At 38.0% G+C, this 18,392-nt stretch overlaps 2 protein-coding genes across 4 annotated transcripts; one reads left to right on the top strand and one right to left on the bottom strand.

Annotated features, from left to right (window-relative positions):
- Window positions 1-547: 547 nt before the first annotated feature.
- Window positions 548-6,616, bottom strand: LOC120740992 (ubiquitin carboxyl-terminal hydrolase 47). Its single transcript, XM_040043584.1, has 11 exons — window positions 6,342-6,616; window positions 5,668-5,770; window positions 4,094-4,207; window positions 3,925-3,995; window positions 3,729-3,854; window positions 2,927-3,022; window positions 2,711-2,839; window positions 2,096-2,224; window positions 1,949-1,986; window positions 1,231-1,262; window positions 548-1,144 (listed from the first exon to the last, which is right to left on the bottom strand). Exons 5-11 carry the CDS (start codon window positions 3,729-3,731, stop codon window positions 888-890), a joined length of 684 nt encoding a protein of 227 aa, XP_039899518.1. The 5' UTR covers window positions 3,732-3,854; window positions 3,925-3,995; window positions 4,094-4,207; window positions 5,668-5,770; window positions 6,342-6,616; the 3' UTR covers window positions 548-887.
- Window positions 6,617-7,098: 482 nt separating this feature from the next.
- Window positions 7,099-11,484, top strand: LOC120740937 (probable E3 ubiquitin-protein ligase RNF144A). 3 transcript variants are annotated; one of them, XM_040043479.1, is made up of 6 exons: window positions 7,099-7,575; window positions 7,673-7,789; window positions 8,407-8,590; window positions 8,688-8,788; window positions 9,296-9,448; window positions 9,534-11,484. In XM_040043479.1, the coding sequence occupies exons 3-6, from the start codon at window positions 8,434-8,436 to the stop codon at window positions 9,993-9,995; spliced, it is 873 nt and encodes a 290-aa protein (XP_039899413.1). In that variant the 5' UTR covers window positions 7,099-7,575; window positions 7,673-7,789; window positions 8,407-8,433; the 3' UTR covers window positions 9,996-11,484. The 3 variants fall into 3 exon arrangements, with proteins under 3 accessions (XP_039899413.1, XP_039899415.1, XP_039899414.1); XM_040043481.1 differs by having other exon boundaries at window positions 7,673-8,590; XM_040043480.1 differs by having other exon boundaries at window positions 7,099-7,789.
- The last annotated feature ends 6,908 nt before the right edge of the window (window positions 11,485-18,392 follow it).

Below are 18,392 nucleotides of genomic sequence, written 5' to 3'. Positions count from 1 at the left end.
CTTTTGGACTGTTGGACGTTGGCTTGGATGGTGAGCTCTAAAAAAATTAAGGCAGGACACTCCAATTAATATTGCCTATAACAGGATTCAGAAACTGAAAGATAATGTGCAGAATATCAATTGAAAGGTTGTCAGTGTTTATAAGTAGCCTATTGGCTATGTCAACACACCACTCTTACAGCTGATGGTCTTTGTGGTTTCAGGTAACAACAGTAAGTAATAAACTTACTTTTACAGTTTCTATTATGCAATATTAAAGCCAGAAATATATAAGTAATTCTAATATTTTTAAAAAGTATTGCTAAATATTAACAATGAGAGGTTACATATCCATAACCATTGTAGTTACATTATTGGATCACTGCCTCCTTCTGGGTGAACTTTAAATTGCACGTCAAACAAATATCTGATATTGTTCTGTCACTATTACTTACTATGGAGTGGGACCCTTTATTTATTTGGAAAAATTTTTTTTTTATAATTTTGGGGAAAACTTTAAGAATACAACAGTTTATATAATTATTTAATCATGTATTGCTAATGAAATCTTGGTATTGCATGTCATGGCTGTGTTTGTGCGTCAGAATTTACAGTGACAATGTGAAAAATACAATTTTGATGCCTGAATTTCTTCCGTTGTGATTAAAATTCATCCACATCATCATCATCATCATCATCATCACCACAGCACCTTTTTTGAGCTCCACACTTCAAACAACTGATTTTACAATTATTTAAATGGCTTCTACAAAGTTGCATTCATAACATTGACCATAGTTATCTGTGAAATGCAATTATAACATTTTCATTGCTCCCTTGACAAAACTGGTTCTGTTACAAGCTGAAATTTTCAAAACCATAAACTCTGGTGATATTCTTCCTCTCCATCAGTTTCTGCTTAGAGCTGTGAGTATCATTGCAAGTATTACAATTAAGGCCAAAAAAACAGTGATGACAGTAATCAAAAAAGTATTCCTCTTTATCTCTGAACTCTTGCCAGGTTGCAGGGCATCATCGTGGATGTTCTCTTCTCCAGATTTCTTTATGTATTCATGCACTCTTCTTTTCTTTGGTTCATCCTTTTCCCCCACTCTTCTCCTGGTCCTCTGTTGTTCTTTCAATTCCTCTGGCTCTCTCTCCGAGGCTTCACAAAAGACACAGTAATTATTTGTCAGTGTTGAATGAACTTCTTAAACGATTTCTTGATGTTCAGTAGTTTTGTGATCTTACCTCTGTACACGACCAGATATGCAGTCCTGGAACTGTCGAACCATCATTTTGAAGTTCACACAGAGCAAGAAGGAAATTCAACAATGTTCAGTAATCCATCAGTCATACATGCTTATTAAAGACATTAAAGTGCCCCAACAAGTGGTAAAAATAACTGCCTGTCACGGCGGGGTAGGTCGGTGTGTTTTGTAAACGGACCCAAATGCAGACACTGAAAGAGGAACTGTAGTCTTTAAACAAAGATGATCCTTTATTAGGGCTGATGACGACAAGTGCAAACAACATGAACAGTGACGAGAACTAAACTAACGCCTAAACTGGAAAAAACTCAAACTTACTATGAAAACGGTGATAACTATGAAACAACAATGACGACTATGAATACTATGAATACAAAGACGAGACATGTAAGGTAAAAAGATGACCTGCCAATGAACAAAGGAAGACAGAGGACTTAAATACACACAGGAGGTGATCAGGGGAAGTGGAAGTACACAGGGAACCAGCTGAGAGACACGCAAGACTCTTTCAAAATAAACCAGGAAACGCTGAGAAAATAACAATAATCAAAGAATAAAACTAAAACACACAAAACACTCGGTCGCAAAACCACTGGGAAAAAAAATCATTTTGTGAAGGTTTAGTAAATAAAGCTCACAAACAGCTCTAGATGTAAACTATCTGCTGTGTCAGACTTGTTAAACAAAATTAAACTTACTTGTATGTCTTGGTTTTTGCAAACAGCTGTTCTTCAGCCTGCACACATCAACAAAACCAAGATTAACATTAAAATGAGCCCTGCAGTTGTAACACTTCCTGTAGGTTTTAAGTATGACCCATATTTCAGTTCTATTTAATCAGTCACCTTTGTCACATTACAGTCATCACAGTCATACCAGGTGTGGTCCTCCCTGAACAGCACAGTGGCTGTGTAATGTCCACCTCTCAGACTGCCCATGTGATTCACTATCCCATACACTTTGTACCTTTTGCCCTACAACAGAGCACGCAGTCAGACATAAGAACATATAAAATTACCGCAAAAAGTAAGGAAATCTGTGTTTGACTGATTATTTCTTTGCCCTAACAATGCTTCTTGGCAATAAATCTCAGCTTTTGGTACCCCAGGTACCAGATTCTCAGCACCTGTGAGCATGGACCGTTCTTATTTCTTCAGCCTTCCTTCACCCAAACTAATAAACAACACCAAGCAAGAGTCATCAGCAGAGTAAACTGTTTGGCATTGACAGAGAAGATCTGGCAGGTTTTTCATGGGTGTAACTGCTGCTCACCCTACAAACGCATTTCCTTACAAATGTGGGAGCATTTAAAGGAGAAATAAACAGGCTTTCCAACAGATATCAGATTAATTGCCAGTTACAACAAAGAAACAATTGACCAAACACAAATTTCCTTAGTTTTGTTCTAAGTTTATAGAAACAAAAACATAAGAGCAGGTTTCAGAGTGACTTCTCCTTACGTTTGTTGTCATTTCAGATGGCACAGCGACACAGCAGTCGGACTTGAAATCTGACATGGTGTAGTAGTCAAAGTCAAATCTCTTCAGGAGTAGAATCAAGATGTGAGGAAACTTCACCATCTCACATTTCTAAAAACCACAAGAGAGATGATTACACACAGCAGAGTTTGACTAACAGATTCTGCTTTAAAATAAAATAAAAACTAAGAAACTCACACTGGTTGCTTCTGTTTTTTTCTCACACTCTCCACAGTACACCATGTTGTCTCCACTGTATGACTTGGTTTGGAAAATCTTTTCAAATCCTCCGTCCTGCACAAACACACATGTTGCAATTTTTTAAAAAAAGAAGGGGGGGCAGAAATCAAGCTCTTAAAGAAAGAGTTGGTTACAGAAACCAACTAGTAAAACACTTTTACATACACAACTGAAAAGTTTTCATGCACACTAGTAAAGAGTGCTCATTGTAACCCCCATACTCAGGCCTGACATGGTCCTGGGAGTCTGAGGAGTCTAAGCAAGTCACGCTCATGGAGTTGATGGTCCCACAGGAGGACTGAGTGGAGGAAGCCCAGGAAAGAAAGTGGACAAAATACTTTGTAGCCAATTTCTGGAGGCAAGGGTTGAAAGCACCCAGTGAACCCATGGAGGTGGCGTGTTGGGGGCTTTGCAAGTCAGTATATACACTGAGTAGTCCTAGTGCTCTTGGGGATCTGTAGACTGTGAAGGAGGAAAGCTGTCAAGTGAATGATTCCCAATAGCTCTGGTTGAAGAAAGGTGTTATGCAGTAGAGCATGCTACCTGGACGCAAGTCAGGGCCTGATCCCCATGGCTGGGTCACCGAGGAGAAGGTGTCTGATATTAAGACCTGAAACACCTGATGAGCCCGGGAACATCACTGATGATGTATCCATATGTTAGAATAAACATCTTTTCTGTACCAATGACAGAATTATCTCTTCATTAACTCAAAAACAGCATGACCAGGGGTGCAGTCTGAGCCCTGGCTGCTGCTTACCATGCTGTATGTTTCATCAGGGTTGTCTCTCAGTGACAGTGGAAGAGTCCAAAAAGGATTTGTCTCTTCATTGATGACGTGGCCTTTGGAGCATTTTGTTGTGTACGTCAGCTGACCCTCAAAAAGCTTTAACACAGAAATATCAGTTAGGAAACATTCTGATTTCTCAGTGTTATTTGGATGGTATGATTCTCACCTCAGAGACACGGGGGCTGACCTTACATAAAATCAGATCCAGGCAGTCAGCAGCATCACGCTGCTGAGAAACTGAAAATTACATGTAAATGTTACTCAGCACAGCCACTATGTGACCTTTTCTTTGAGTTTACCTTTGATGTTTATGTTTTACCAACTGGTCATCTCACCATTATGGATCTCCAAAGTTTTTGTTATCCTTTTCTGTTCCACATGTTCCTTTCTTCAGACGTTCAAAGATGTTTCTCAGCTCTTGGTCTATTTTCTGTGATTCTGGATCCAACCTTCAGGAAAACAGATATTTCTTAGTTAATGTTGACTTTTTATGGTCCATTCACCATGTTGTTATTATTTTATCTAATTTCAAATACAGGCTTGTGACCAAGAACAATGTTATTCAGTCATTTGATTTCTTTCGTTTCTGACAAAATAATTCTAAATGAAACACTTTGACTGATTTGACACCCAATTAATAACTCAAGGGGCTTCCTAAATTTACATTTTTCTTTAAAGATATTAGGGGGTAAAATGCATATCCTAAAAAAAGAAAAAAAAACCTGCCTCTATTAAACCAAGAGTTGCATTCATGGGGACTGAAGTTGAAAACAAACAAAATCTAACTCTGTAAGACCTCTAGAGTCAACTCCTTATTTGTGACTGGGGTCAGAAGATCAGGTTTACATTTGCTGATAGCAGCACAACACACCAGACTGTCATAAAGAACTATCAGAACAAAAGTTGCACTCTAGGCTCAAAAGTTGATAAGCGGAGTAAACAAAAGCTTTTGGGATGTTTTTTTGTTTTTTTTTTGTTTTTTAACTTAAAGTTGTTTTTTTTTACTCCTTTTTATGAAAGAAAACCAAGTAATGACTGGGAGTCACTGTTTTGAGTTCAGAAAGTTTGCTGCTTTGCGAACTATTCGTAAAATAATGTAGATGAAGATGAAGCTTTCATACCAGTTATGTGCTGAATGAACAGTCAACAACCCACAGCAGGGGACTGATCATACATTTGATTAACCATGCATTTGCCCCCATCATAATCACATTGTGACTACAATAACCTGATGAACCAATGGTTTTGCACAAGCTCCACTTCAATCACATGGCAGATAATAACTGCTTACTTTTCTCTAAGAATGGAGGAGGACCATAGTCTGCACTCCACCTCACTTCAAATAAAACGAGGTGGAGTGCAGGTGGGGAAAGATAGAAGAACCGATTCACCACTAGATGAAACTTTTTTTTCACATCTCTTGTTTTCTTTCAGTATAGCAGCTGGTTGAGAGTAATATGATTCCTAAAAATAATTCTCAAACCAAAGAATATTTATTCTGTGTGACATTTTCTAAATATGAAGAAAGTTTAACATGACCAGAAATCTTGTAATAACATATCTGAGCTTATAAAACTCAGGGCCTGATGAATCAAAATAATTCTCAGTGGCATAAACGCTTCAATTTTGTTCACTTTCAGTTCAATTCGATTGTTGCTATGTGAGCAAGCACTTGGCGACAGTGGGAAATAAAATAATAAATAAAGGAGGATTGAGGATCACCTGATCCAATCCTAACTACAAGCTATGACATAAAAGAAAGTTTTAAGCCTGATCTTAAAAGAAGAGATCGTGTCTGTCCCCTGAATCCAAACTGGAAGCTGGTTCCACAGAAGAGGGGTATATTTGTTTGTTTATTTGTTTCTAATTAGCATCAGATGTGAAATGTAAGCAATCTAAAATCTCCCACCTGTCATGAATCTCAGGTGTCATGAAGAAAACTTGCATTATGCTGTTGAGATAACATGTGGCTCCTTGATTTTTCAGGCCATGAAATTTCTTCTGCTGGATTACTTTGGGGGGGAAAAGAAAAAAATAGCACATTTTTTATAAATGACTGTAGAAAAGATTACAAAAAATTTAAAGACCTCAGCCACAAAAATGATGCATATTTAAAGCATATATAAGGAATTAATTTGACAGTTTTTGACAGACCAATAGGTTTGTTGTATCTATTTATGAAAACTCTTATGTGACGTGAGATTGTGTGGGAAAATTCCAGTAGATCAGCAGTTTCTGACATATTTCAAAGCATCAACAATTCAAAGTCACTTAAACTATTTTTCTTCCTGGTTTTGATGTTCATCTGGACGTCAGCAGGTCATCTTGACCATGTCTACATGCAGTGGGTTGGTGCCATGTGACTGGCTATTAGATGCCTTATAGAATAGTTGAACAGGTGTGCCTAATAAAGTGGTCTCTGGATGTATATTGTAGCCTGGGCCACATGGTTTAAAGATGTTTCTTTTCTGTGACAGTTACAGCTTTATAAATCGGCTTTATAAATCCTGTGTATGCGGTGCTTTAGTTTTATTTATTTGCTTTTTGTACAGCAAGTGTTCAGTATAAAAGACTTTAACTCACCTGCATCCTCTCTTAGTTTTTTCGTCTCTTCTGTGTTCACTTCTTCCAGGTTCCGTTTCCTGGAGCTGATCATCTTGAATTTCTCCTTGAGGATAAATTGTTTTGCTTTTTTTAAAATCTGAGTTTATTTGTTAAAAATATCCAGCTCTTTGTTGCATCATCTCATATTCCATATTTTCACCCAGGAATAGTTTCGACTTTGAACTATCGGCTCACCTTCTTTTCTTGTTGTCTTGGTTTAAAAATAGATCCGCCGATGTCGCTGTTTGCTGCAAGTTCAGATTGAACTTTCTATTTAAGAACAGGAAAGTCGAGATTCTATACTGCGCGCGCCATGGGATTGTTGCGCACGCAGGCACAGGGGAGCAGCCTACTCATTCGTGTCAGCTTGAAATCCGCCCAGAGGGCACATGATGCACTGGAGAGTCTCCATGCAAAAGTCCAAGTGGTCATAAAATATTGGCAGACACTGTTTGATACACCTTAGCGTAATTTTTAAAACTGGAAGAGACTTTTTATAACATTGTGATTTTGAATGCAGCTCGTCAGTGTTTACATTTCCATCAAATGGACTGAGTTCCTCTTCCTTTTTATGTTTAGATGAGACGAAATTTTTCGAGTTTACAACTATTATTATTATTATTATTATTATTATTATTATTATTATTACAGAATGAGTATAGATTGTGTATCCCATTTTTGTATTTTCATCATAACAACAACAAACGGAGCTCTTTACGAGCCTCGTTGTCGCGGTCTCATGAGGAAATTTAATTCACTTGGACCCGATCTGACACCCATGAAAGGTTGTTTTTTCCGACATGGGGAGGAGGGCAGAGTGGTGACCTTCGTGTGTCCACACACGCAAGTGAAAGAAGACATCCTTTGCATATAGGCAGACGCGAATGGATTAGTGTTATTTAGTGTGTTATTTTAAAAAAAAAGAGAGAAAAAGGAAAAAAAACAGGCTGAGGTAAATCTATGTGATTGGAGTGGAGCCTCTTTGACTGTTTGTTCACGAAAATTTGGTGATAAAATGTAACGTCAAACAACAAACACCCATGGATTTGTTTTCTCTGTTAAATTAAAATGATCCCTATTTGTTGTGTTGTAGCGAGAGACTCTGACTGGATCACTACGCGTCATACCGCGACCACATGACCAAGAAAACAACGTCGCGGTTTCGACCTGCGGGCAGCTGCGACTTCTGTTCTTCTTTGAAAAATAAGAAAAGGTCACCGTCCGGATCTCTATTTGGCAAGTCTTCATGTTAAAACTTTAGTCATCAGGTACACGTGAATGTTTTTGTTTGATGTGCTTTGTTCTAACAGATGATGGAAAGACGACTATTGCGGTTGTGTCTTGTGGGACAAGAATTTCCTTGCGAGTATATTTGACAATTTTGGGAATCCTGACATCGTTGGATTTTGGCAGTTCCTCTCTTACTGGTAATTACCTCCGTTTTCATGTTTTGTATTAAATAATGGGAGTGTTGGGTATACTATTGGCCATTTAGTTGTTTCGTCTGAAACAAATTTCAGAGTTTTCGCTTTTAAGATCCGTCTGCGCATCGGGATAACTTTCATTTGGGAGCTATTTCCAAAGCAAGTCAAGACGTCGAAAGATGACGAAGATTATTCCGCGTCAAAGTGAGTAACATAGATTACTTTGATCTAATCGGAATTTGAGCAGCGATATATTGTCGAAACTCTTGAAATCCACGCGTCAGGCTTGACTTTTTCCACGCTCTCTTATGGCAGTATTATCAATAAACTCTAATGCTATAGACTCTAATGCGTGCGCACCAAGACACACATAGTTGTGCATGAGCACCTTTTGTCTTTCCTGTGTAATGTCTACTTGTACGCGTAGTGTTAGACAAAGCACCCAGCATAAAGGAAAAGGTGTAGTGAGAGAATAAAACATGGAATAAATACATGTTAATCATATGTGAATGCATGTAGAATATCTGGTATAGTGACAGTCCCTGATGGAGTGAAGTCCAAAGTGGATGAAATAAGAGAGAAAAAACTTTTTAGCGAGATCTCTGTTTGTTTTGTTGTAGATGATCTGAAGGCGGCGCTGAGTCAGGATGGGTTTAAAACTGTCTAAAAAGAAAAAGATTTCTCATCAGAGGAGCAGAACTCCCTCTCAAGACTCCAGAAGCAGTTTGACATATGAGGAGGAGAAGTGCTACGACCCATCCGACTCTACACTTACATTTGTGGATGGAGATGATGAGTTGGACTGTAAGTCTTCAGACTATGAATTCTACGTTTACTGGGCTACAGATAATGTTGAGTAGAGTGTATAACAGTAATAAGATTTTTCATGTGTCACTCATAGTCTTGTATGAGGACTTCAAGTCTCTGAGAGCGCTGATGTCTTGCGGCCATGCTGTCACTCCCATGTCTCTCACCAACTGGTGTCTTAGCTTATTGAATCAGGTAGGATATTACACGTTCATCTAATCACAAACCCCAAATAAATTAACAGTGATTTTTGAACTGAGTGTATATTACTATGCACTCAGTTGCATAACTACTGAGTTGCAGTCACAAAATAAGGCACCAATTCAACATTACAGGACTATAAGGCAGAACTGACAACTCTCATGATGTCAAGAACGTTTGTATGTTGTTTTACCAGATAGAGCAGAAACGCACTGTATAAGTTTTATAGGAGTTTAAGTAATGGGTCATCAGCACAGGAATTAATTAATGGGGGTTTTCTTAGTCTGGTAGTTCTCAAGCTTTCTTTCTGGATTGCTACTTCAGAATCCAAAAATAAATAAATAAAGCATTCACATTAGTATGGTAGGAATGGAATCTAATAGGCATGAGACTGGACTGTGGCTCAGTTAATTGATCTATATACTATTGTGAGCAGTTGCTATTTGTTCCACATGTTTTGCTTTCACTGATTGATATATATTTTTGTATATTCTGTTTCAGGGCGAGAGCAGGTTTGTGTGCGGCCAAACTGGATGTCATGCTGAGTGGTCCTTTGAGGAGGTTTGTAAAATGGCTCTTCTAACCCCGGAAGAAATCGAGTACTTTGAAAAGAAAATGTTCAGCAACTCTAAGGATGTTTTTGATGTTAAATCAGTAAGTTTATTTACATAGTCTGCATTTCTGCGCCATATTTGTCCAAATGTTGAGCATTAAATAAATAATCGTTTTTTTTTAACAGTGTCCTGGCTGCAAGTCTTCAGTGCTGAGAACTGACTTCAGTAATCTGTGTACTGAATGTACAGTGTGCACAGCTGATCTAAATCGGACCTTTACATTCTGTTGGCAGTGTTTGAGGGAATGGAAAGGTCCGTCCCCACGTTCAAACCGATGTGAAAATCATGGCTGCAACAATAAGTCCTTAGAAACTCTGAGAAAATGTCCAGATATCACCTTTAAGGATGTGGAGGGCATCACTGGCTGTCCCTCTATCCGTGCTTGTCCCACATGTGGCTTCCTAGTGGAACATAACACAACTGGGTGTAAAAACATCTTCTGTACACGTTGTAAGGTGCAGTTCTGCTTTGTTTGCCTCAAAATGAAAGAGGAATGTTTTGAGACGAGTGAATATTACAAACCTTGTTCCAGTGGTGTAGCCCCTAGACAGACTTCTATACCAGTGTGTCAGTGGGATGATTACTAGATTGTTACAGAAATGTTGTTATTATGTGATTCACATAGAAAAACTATCAGCTCAGTAAGTTGGTAAAGCCTGATTTGAAATTTACCACTAAGCTACAGTTACCACAATCTAATGAAGTGACTTTCTGTGTCTCAAATACAGCAATAAGTCAGATTAAGACCAGTTCTCATCAAATTAATATATTAGCATTCTAAAATTAAATGTTTCTATTATTTGAAAGAATTTCTTCATTTTCTAATACAGAATTCACTTTCTAATATTTAATGGAAAAAAATTCTACCCCAGAAATCTGAAGAATGTAGCTGTGCACCACACTTTTATAGACTTTTAAAATAACTTTTTGGATAATTTCTCACTTTTTAAATTTTCCTTGTACCCTAGGAATCCCCTTTTCTCCTCACCATGTCAAACAAGATTGTTAACCGCAGTAAACTTTAACAATAATAAATAAATCGTGCGTCTTTTTAAAAGACAAAAATTCTCCTAAAACATGTGGATGAAAATTCATTTTATGCACATTTTGATTGCTCTTTGACAGCGAGTTTTCTACCAGTCTGCATCAGAGCAAAACTTCCTTTTGGCATTAAATTTATTGTTGGGATTTACTCAAGAGGTGTCAGTTTTGTGACTAAAAGGTGTAGACGTAGGTGTTTTGCTGACCGTGTTGTGTAAGTATTTGTGAGAGTATCCTTTTCATGCCACAAAATTTTGCACTTCCAACTGCTTTTGTTTAGGAAAATATACTGTTTCAGAGTGCAGAATTTGGCAAGATGAGAGTATTTAAATTAGGCATATAAATGTGGTCTTCTAAAGTTTGTTGTGGCACATAATGCACTGCAAAGAAACGTTAATGGCCCTTACTACAGCAACTGAAAGCGGCTGCAGTAAGGGTCTGGCAGAGCATCTCAAGAGTGGATTTGATGATGTCCATAGTTTCTAGACTTCAGCAAGTCATTGACAGCAAGCATTAAAAACACTGCTTATATGTATAATTATGTTAGTTTGTCCAATTAAGTGCCTGAAAGGAGGGACTATGTATAAACATGTAAGGTAATGTGTTAACGGCTAACACAATACTTTTGTTAAACCCTTTGAATTAAAGATGAAAGTCTGCTCTTCAGTCACATCTCGATTCATGGATTGATTTAAAATCCACTGTGGTGGTTTAAACAGGCGAAACAAACACTTAGCCTTAACCATACATCATCCTGTTTGAGACACAATATATCTTGTCAATATCACAATATTATAAGCAGTGATGGGAGTAACGCCGTTACTTGTAACTGTTTCAGAGTGCAGAATTTGGCAAGATGAGAGTATTTAAATTAGGCATATAAATGTGGTCTTCTAAAGTTTGTTGTGGCACATAATGCACTGCAAAGAAACGTTAATGGCCCTTACTACAGCAACTGAAAGCGGCTGCAGTAAGGGTCTTGTTACTTGTAACGCCGTTACTAACGGCGTTACTTTTTTCAGTAACGAGTCATCTAATTACTATTCCTATCGTTACAACGCCGTTACAACGCCGTTACAGTTACTAACAAGAAAATGCATCTTATATCAGTTACACGGAAGTAGCTGTAAGTAATCTGGACGCTACAGCTTTAAGCAGCTGCGCGGACGGTAATCACGATCACTTTCTAGCACAACACCTGGAGCTAAGGGGGCAAAACAATCGCATGAGTGCTGCTGTTTGACTGAGGAAGAATAAAGTAGTCGTGGTAAGCCAGTCACATGACCACTTCAAGACAAAGCAACAAGGTGATATATAGCAGTTTTAAAACTGTGTTGATAGGCCACGTAAAACCAGAGTCATGATAAACAATATATACGCGGCGTTTTTTCCTCAATAGTTTTGTCACGTTTGCTGTCTAAGGACAGCGCTAGCAAGCACTCTGTGTTTATGAGAGAAAAACAAAAACAAAACAAAAAACAAAAACAGGCGAAGTTAGGCGTGACGGCAAGAGAGAGAGAGAGCAGAAAAAGAGAGAGAGCGAGTTTTGAGATGTGAGAGTTTTGTGACGTTTAACGTGTTTGGAGTGTGTAGTTGCCCTGCGACAGACTGGCAACCTGTCCAGGGTGTACCCCGCCTCTCGCCCTATGACAGCTGGGATAGGCTCCAGCGCCCCCTCCGCGACCCTGAAAAGGGATAAGCGGAAGCGAATGGATGGATGGATGGATGGAGTGTGTAGTTCATGTGTTGTCTTGTGTAGTTAGTGTGTAGTGTTGTGGTTAGTTTTGTGTTGTGTGTCAGAACAATGAGGCGACTGCTGTCTCCAGGTAGAAACAGGAGTGATACACCTGCTGCTGTCAGACCTGCAGGTATCAGGCTGTGATGTTCTCCTTTATAGTGGACAGAAATTATGTTTTCGGAGTGGCACAAATAATTTGTGTGGCATCTTATTGAATAAAGAACAGCTGATTATTCTGTAAATAGTTTGAAATGGTTATTTTAAAAAAAGGGTAAAAGGTAAATTGATGCAAATAACTCATATATTAAATAAATAACTAAAATTGACAATTTATATTTGCATTTAAAGTTATGAAATATGATTCAATAAACATGTTTGTGGTTGTTACAGTAGAAAATATAACTTTTTCTACTCTGATTTTATGGTTTTTGTCTGATGTTAGATCAATTGTGTTAATACAGTCTGTCAAAATGAAAACATAACTGTAAATTCACACACGTGAGGTTGTGCTGAAAAGGATGATACCAAACAAGGCAAAGTAAATAGTTTTTAAAGGTAAAATGTGGAAAATCAAAAGTAGTTAAAAATGGCCAATTATACCCTGGACCCCAGAGGGTTAAATGGTTTTTTTTTTTTACAGTAACGCAATAGTTACTTTTCAAGTAATTAATTACTTGAAAAGTAATTAATTACTTTTAGAATATTGTAACTCAGTTACTTTTTTGAAGAAGTAACTAGTAACTATAATTAATTACTTTTTCAAAGTAACTTGCCCAACACTGATTATAAGTATTGCCTCAATAGAAATAGAGCTGTCTTTCAGATCACATTCTTATCTTGGCTCAGGCATTGGTTTCTGCCTTTTATGTTTTGAAGTCACCCAGTAACTGTCTGCTTTTAGCAGCGATCTGTTTCTGTAAATATTGTAACATCCAGATTCCTCTGTTGTAATCTGGAGTTTAAAGAAACAAGATAGCACAAACAAACATGGAAGAGTTTTATTGAAATGATCTCTCTAGCAAAAGTCCAGCTAAACATCTGATTTCTTAAAGTGTCTCAAAAATAAGATATGAAACGTATTATGCAGTGTGCTACAAACATGATGTATTTTATTATATGAAAAATAAAGACCAAAAAAGGGACAGCAGTAAGTACATAACAATAATATGATCATGTGAGTGCATATGAGATCACAATAAAGACTTGACAATAAATGATTTTGTCAGTGCAGAGTCTGTCGTGTTCCTTCATGCGGGTCGATCTCCTCCACCAGGCAGCATCAGCAGTGTGTGGATGACGGACATGTGCTTAATCCCATAAGACACCAGCAGGGCTTTGTCCTCCAGCGGCTTCGTCCTGAACACCACCCGCATTTCACCAACTGAGCAGAAGCAGAGAGAAGAGCTTTAAAGAGCTGGGCTTGCTTCAGGCCTTTTAGAGTAGATCAGCAAAGCTAATATTTGGATTGTTTAATGTATGTGATCTGATGAGTTAGTGATACTAACAAAAGATGATTTGATTTGTATTTTTTCAAAGAAAGTTTCCACTTAGAAGACAATTTTCATTATTAAATCATTATATCTGCTGTAGACCACTAAAAGTCATGTTTGTGGTTATTGTGTGTGTTGTCTGATTGGCTGAAGACAACATAAATAGACACTGCACTTGCACTGCATTTAAATAGAGAGTTCTGTAAACAGAATCTGCTGTTCAATAAAAGTATGACATTTGCATTTCTATAAAAATGTAAAAGCAGACGATAAGAAAAGTCATGCTTACTTATCACCAGCGCTTTGGCGATTTTGCTTTTCAGCTCCATCACAGTGAGGGCCTTCATCTGGTCCATATTGTCACAAATATCGACTATCTTCTCCTCTCCCCTCGGTCCGTTTACTTTCAGCTGGACGGACATTTTAGCACTAAGAGCTGGATCTGTTTCCACTTCAATAAGACTTTTATCAAGGCTTTTCAACTATCTTGTCCGAGAGACAAAATCCCAGCAGTCGCCGCCCATTTGGGTATTCAGGTAAACAACTTCCTCCTGTGGAGTGCTTCGGCACACTGTAAGTGACGAGTCAGTTCTAACTATGGGCAAGATGTGGGTCAGCAAGCAAGGTGTTCCCAACTCCCAAATAAATGTGAAAAAATATTTTATGTTTTTCTTCAGCCAGTAGAAAAAGCAACACAAGCACAGTTTCTAATGTGTGATTAGGATATGGATGCTGTATACTTCAATGGTTTATTGGTTTTATAATGAAGCCAGGTCATCAGCAGATTTCTGAGTCATTATCTCTGGCATCAAGTCTGTTTTGGACCTGGTCATGCGCCAGTTTTTGGTTGAGATAAGTTTTGGGAATTATAAGTAAACATTAACTTTTTTTTTTTTTACTTGCTGTTGCTTTCCACCAGTTGCAGTAATGGAAGGCTGAATTGTTTTATTTAGGTTATCAGTGCTGCTCACAGATTTATTGCTTTATTTTGAAAATATGTGTTTTTATTGCACTACCTTTGGAACTTATGTTATGAGGTGTTTGTGCTGAGATGCTGTGTTACACTTTCTTGAAACATGGAGCTGTATGTTACAGTCAAACATCTGCACTTTCGTCTCACCTGTTCAAAGGTTGTTGTTCCAGAAGACTTGTTCAGATACAACTTTACAAACATATGCCGTGCTGCCAGGTTCTTCTTAAAGAGACACGAGTTTCCCCTGAAAGCCCCTCTAAACATGAGGCCAGATTAGGCTCTCAGCCCTTATCTTCCCTGCTTAGCTTCTTATGGCCTTGTCTTGTCTTGTGTTTTTACTTACTTTTCCCTGGAACACTCTCTCACAGTCTGTTCTCTAAAACCTAAAAGAGGAATTATGGATTTGATCAACTGGTCTCTGAATGCAATTGACACCCCTTCTCAACGAGAAGTTTGGGCTCGGGTGAGCCTGACTGCTGAAAATATCTACCTATTCAGAACCATGGTAACAGGGTTCTTGCTGATCGGAGCTGGCTTGGCCCTGGCTTATCGAAGAATTAAGGAAGTGGAACCGGCTGTTCAAACCCCCACAAGGCTGCCCGCTGGGATTGAAATGATGGGACGAGGCGTGAGTTTCTCAAAATGGGCTCATTGAGTGCAGCACGGATAAGATCTTGGAGAACGCACGGCTGCCGTGAATACTCAGAACAAGACCTCTGAGTGAAAAACTGGATTACATCTGGAGGGGCTAGCTCGAATAACACCTTTGAGCGCAAATTCGATCACATCTTGGGGACGTGCACTGCGGTCGTGAGTTCTCAGAACCTGCTCTTTGAGCAAAAAGAACGACAACATCACGGAACGTAAGTTTGGATAACATCATAGAAAGCTCGCGGCTCTCCAACGGGAGATTGAGAGACCAGTGTTGGACTGTTAGAACAGCTTTGAAATTCATATGAGTTGTTCGCACTAAAGTAAAAACCACCATCACTTCATGCGGAGACCCCTCCAGCGCCAGCTGCGGCCTCAAGGCTGGAGCTGAACAAAACACCCTGATAACGACTGTGTTTAGACTGTTCCCCCCATTCCATGCAAGGCCACCTGGGTTGGCTGGAAGACTGTTTACTTAGCCTGGCGGGGCGAAGGACACTGTCTCAGCTGAACTCTGGACACACACACACACACACATACACTGATATGCACACACTGATCCCCCCTCCCTTTCCAAACACCTTCGATGCTTGTGCCCTACCTGGGAAGATGGCAGTCGACTGGACCAGCGCAGACATGCTGCAGAACCGGATGCGCTGTCTACACCGGCTCTCTCTTACCCTTTACCCGCCCCTGTTGCTTGTCTTGTGTTTCTATGGTGTATTGATAGTCATGTGCTTTTTGTGCTGAGGTGTTTTTTCTGTTATCAAACTGTTCTCCCACTAGGAGCTCAGTCTGAGTGGAGTTTTTTTTTTCTCCTCCTCTTACCTCATGTTATGTATTTTCGTTGTTTTTTTCCTATCAGCCTACCTTTCTGACATGTCTCCCCAATGTGATGTTTGTGTAAAGTTGGTCAGAAGGTTCCTTTGTAAGTGCGCATGCGCCATTAGCGTGCTGCCTGCTGTAACCCTAATTTCCTTCAGGATTGATAAAGTATTCTGATTCTGATTCTGATAAACAAGCCAAACTTCTTCATTCATTTTCTAATTTTACTGTCATCAAATTAACATTTTACATGCTAACTGAGGCCTTTAGAGACGTAGCTCTTGGAAGTTTATATGGACCTCAAATTTTTGGATATGCCGTTCCCAGACCGATGGGCAGAAACAATTGCTTTTTTAAGATCACAGCTCATGTCTTTCCTCCTACACCGTAAAAAAGAAAATCCTAAAAAAACAGTAATATTCTGGCAGCTGGGGCGCCAAAATAATACCAGAAAATAACTTTCTCATGAAAATACGGTTATTTTCAGTAATGACAATACAGTTTGTTGCCATAATTTTACATGGGATTCTGCCTTTTTCAAGTGCTTTTAAACATTAAATTAGGAACAATTTAACGTGATTAAACAATGAAATTACCTATAAACAAGGTCAATGAATGCGGCAATATGAATAATAATATTTAAATGTACAGAAATATACAGTTAACAGTTGGTTTAAATAATAATGGATTGCATTCATATAGCACTTTTTGAGACCCTCAAAGTGCTTTACAATTCCACTTTATAATTCCCCTCTGGCCATCACTAGTAGGTTGTGGGTGAAGTGTCTTGCCCAAGGACACAACGACCGAGAGTGTCCGAGCCGGGGCTCGAACCGGCAACCTTTAAGGCGAACTGCCAACGCTTTAGCCACGATCACCCTAAATAACAATAATTATTATTATTATTTGATGTAAAAAAAGGTTATAAGAATCATTTTATATATTTTTCCATAGCATTACATTTGAATTTAACAGTTCAATCTTTCAAATAACGGACAAATATTTGTGAAATTATGATGCATTTGTGAATGTATTTTAACAATCTAAATATGCATATGTACAGACAGACACATTTAAAAAACAAGAAAATGATGTTTTATTACATTTACAGTGATTTTACGTTAATTTACATTTGAAATGTAAAATCACAGTCTATTTATGTGAATTTAATGATATTCTAGAAGAACAGTACAAGACTGTAAAATAAACTGTAAAATACTTTTATAATACATTTTTTTTACAGTGTAGGCATTGCGTTAACACATGCCTGAAAACTCCAGACCAGCAAACTGACAGAGCGTTTGCTTTTATAGAAGTGTTCACACTTACTGACATTAACATTAACATTAAATATCATTTTCAGAGACACAGAGACACAGTTTTCCAAGGAATATTTTGTGGGATGTTTATTTTGTTTTGTTTTGGTTTTATTTAAAGTGTTTAAAGTGTTGATGATTAACTGTACATTAAAACGGAGTCACTGTGCCACCTGGTATCAACTTAAAAATGAAAGTTATTTACATATAAAGTTTGAGGATTTTAATTGTTTGTTTTGGTTTTTGGTTATTGTCACTTGTTTCATTTGTTCATCATTGTTTCATTATATTTATTACCTTACGTTTTATGTCATGCGTTTTTTTACGATGAAAGAGCAACTTTCTGCTTTATGGGAATAACACTAAGTGATTTTCATTCGTGTTTCAGTTTCCTTGATATGAAAATCCTTCATCTTCACGTTTCTTCATCTAGATTGTTCAGTATGGTTTAAACAAGAAATAGAGGTGTAAAAGACGAGACAGACAATTTCTTGCATGAAAGTCTCCATTACATTTTTAATGTAATATTTAAACTGGGTAAAGGAACCACAGAAAGCACACAGACCATTTCAAATGTTAAACAACCTTTAGTAATAACGTGACCATCAGTAACACAAAGTGAAAACATGTCTCACCCATTGCTGTAACACTCCAGACTGTGATTATATGTGACTTAGGCTTGTTTATTGATTGTTTTTTGTATCTTTGAGTCTCAGTTTTTAAAAGGTTAAAAGGTCATCTTTCCAAATAATCCTGGATCCTGGACTCCAAAGTGGACCAAACCAAAACCACTTGGTAAATTTGCTATGATTTTCAGGCAGTGAATTTTTTTAAAATGTAATTATGCAAATAAACAAACTTCCTTGGTAGAAATAACCAACCTCGTGTTTTTATATATGTGCGCAACTTGTTGAAATTGAAATTGACTATTTGCGCTTTCCGTAGCAGGT

This window comes from Simochromis diagramma, unplaced genomic scaffold (genome assembly GCF_900408965.1).
Source record: "Simochromis diagramma unplaced genomic scaffold, fSimDia1.1 OVJJ01000656.1, whole genome shotgun sequence".
NCBI lineage: Eukaryota > Metazoa > Chordata > Actinopteri > Cichliformes > Cichlidae > Simochromis > Simochromis diagramma.
The sequence above is the reverse complement of the archived record's forward strand: the minus strand, read 5'-3'. Positions and strand labels throughout refer to the sequence as shown.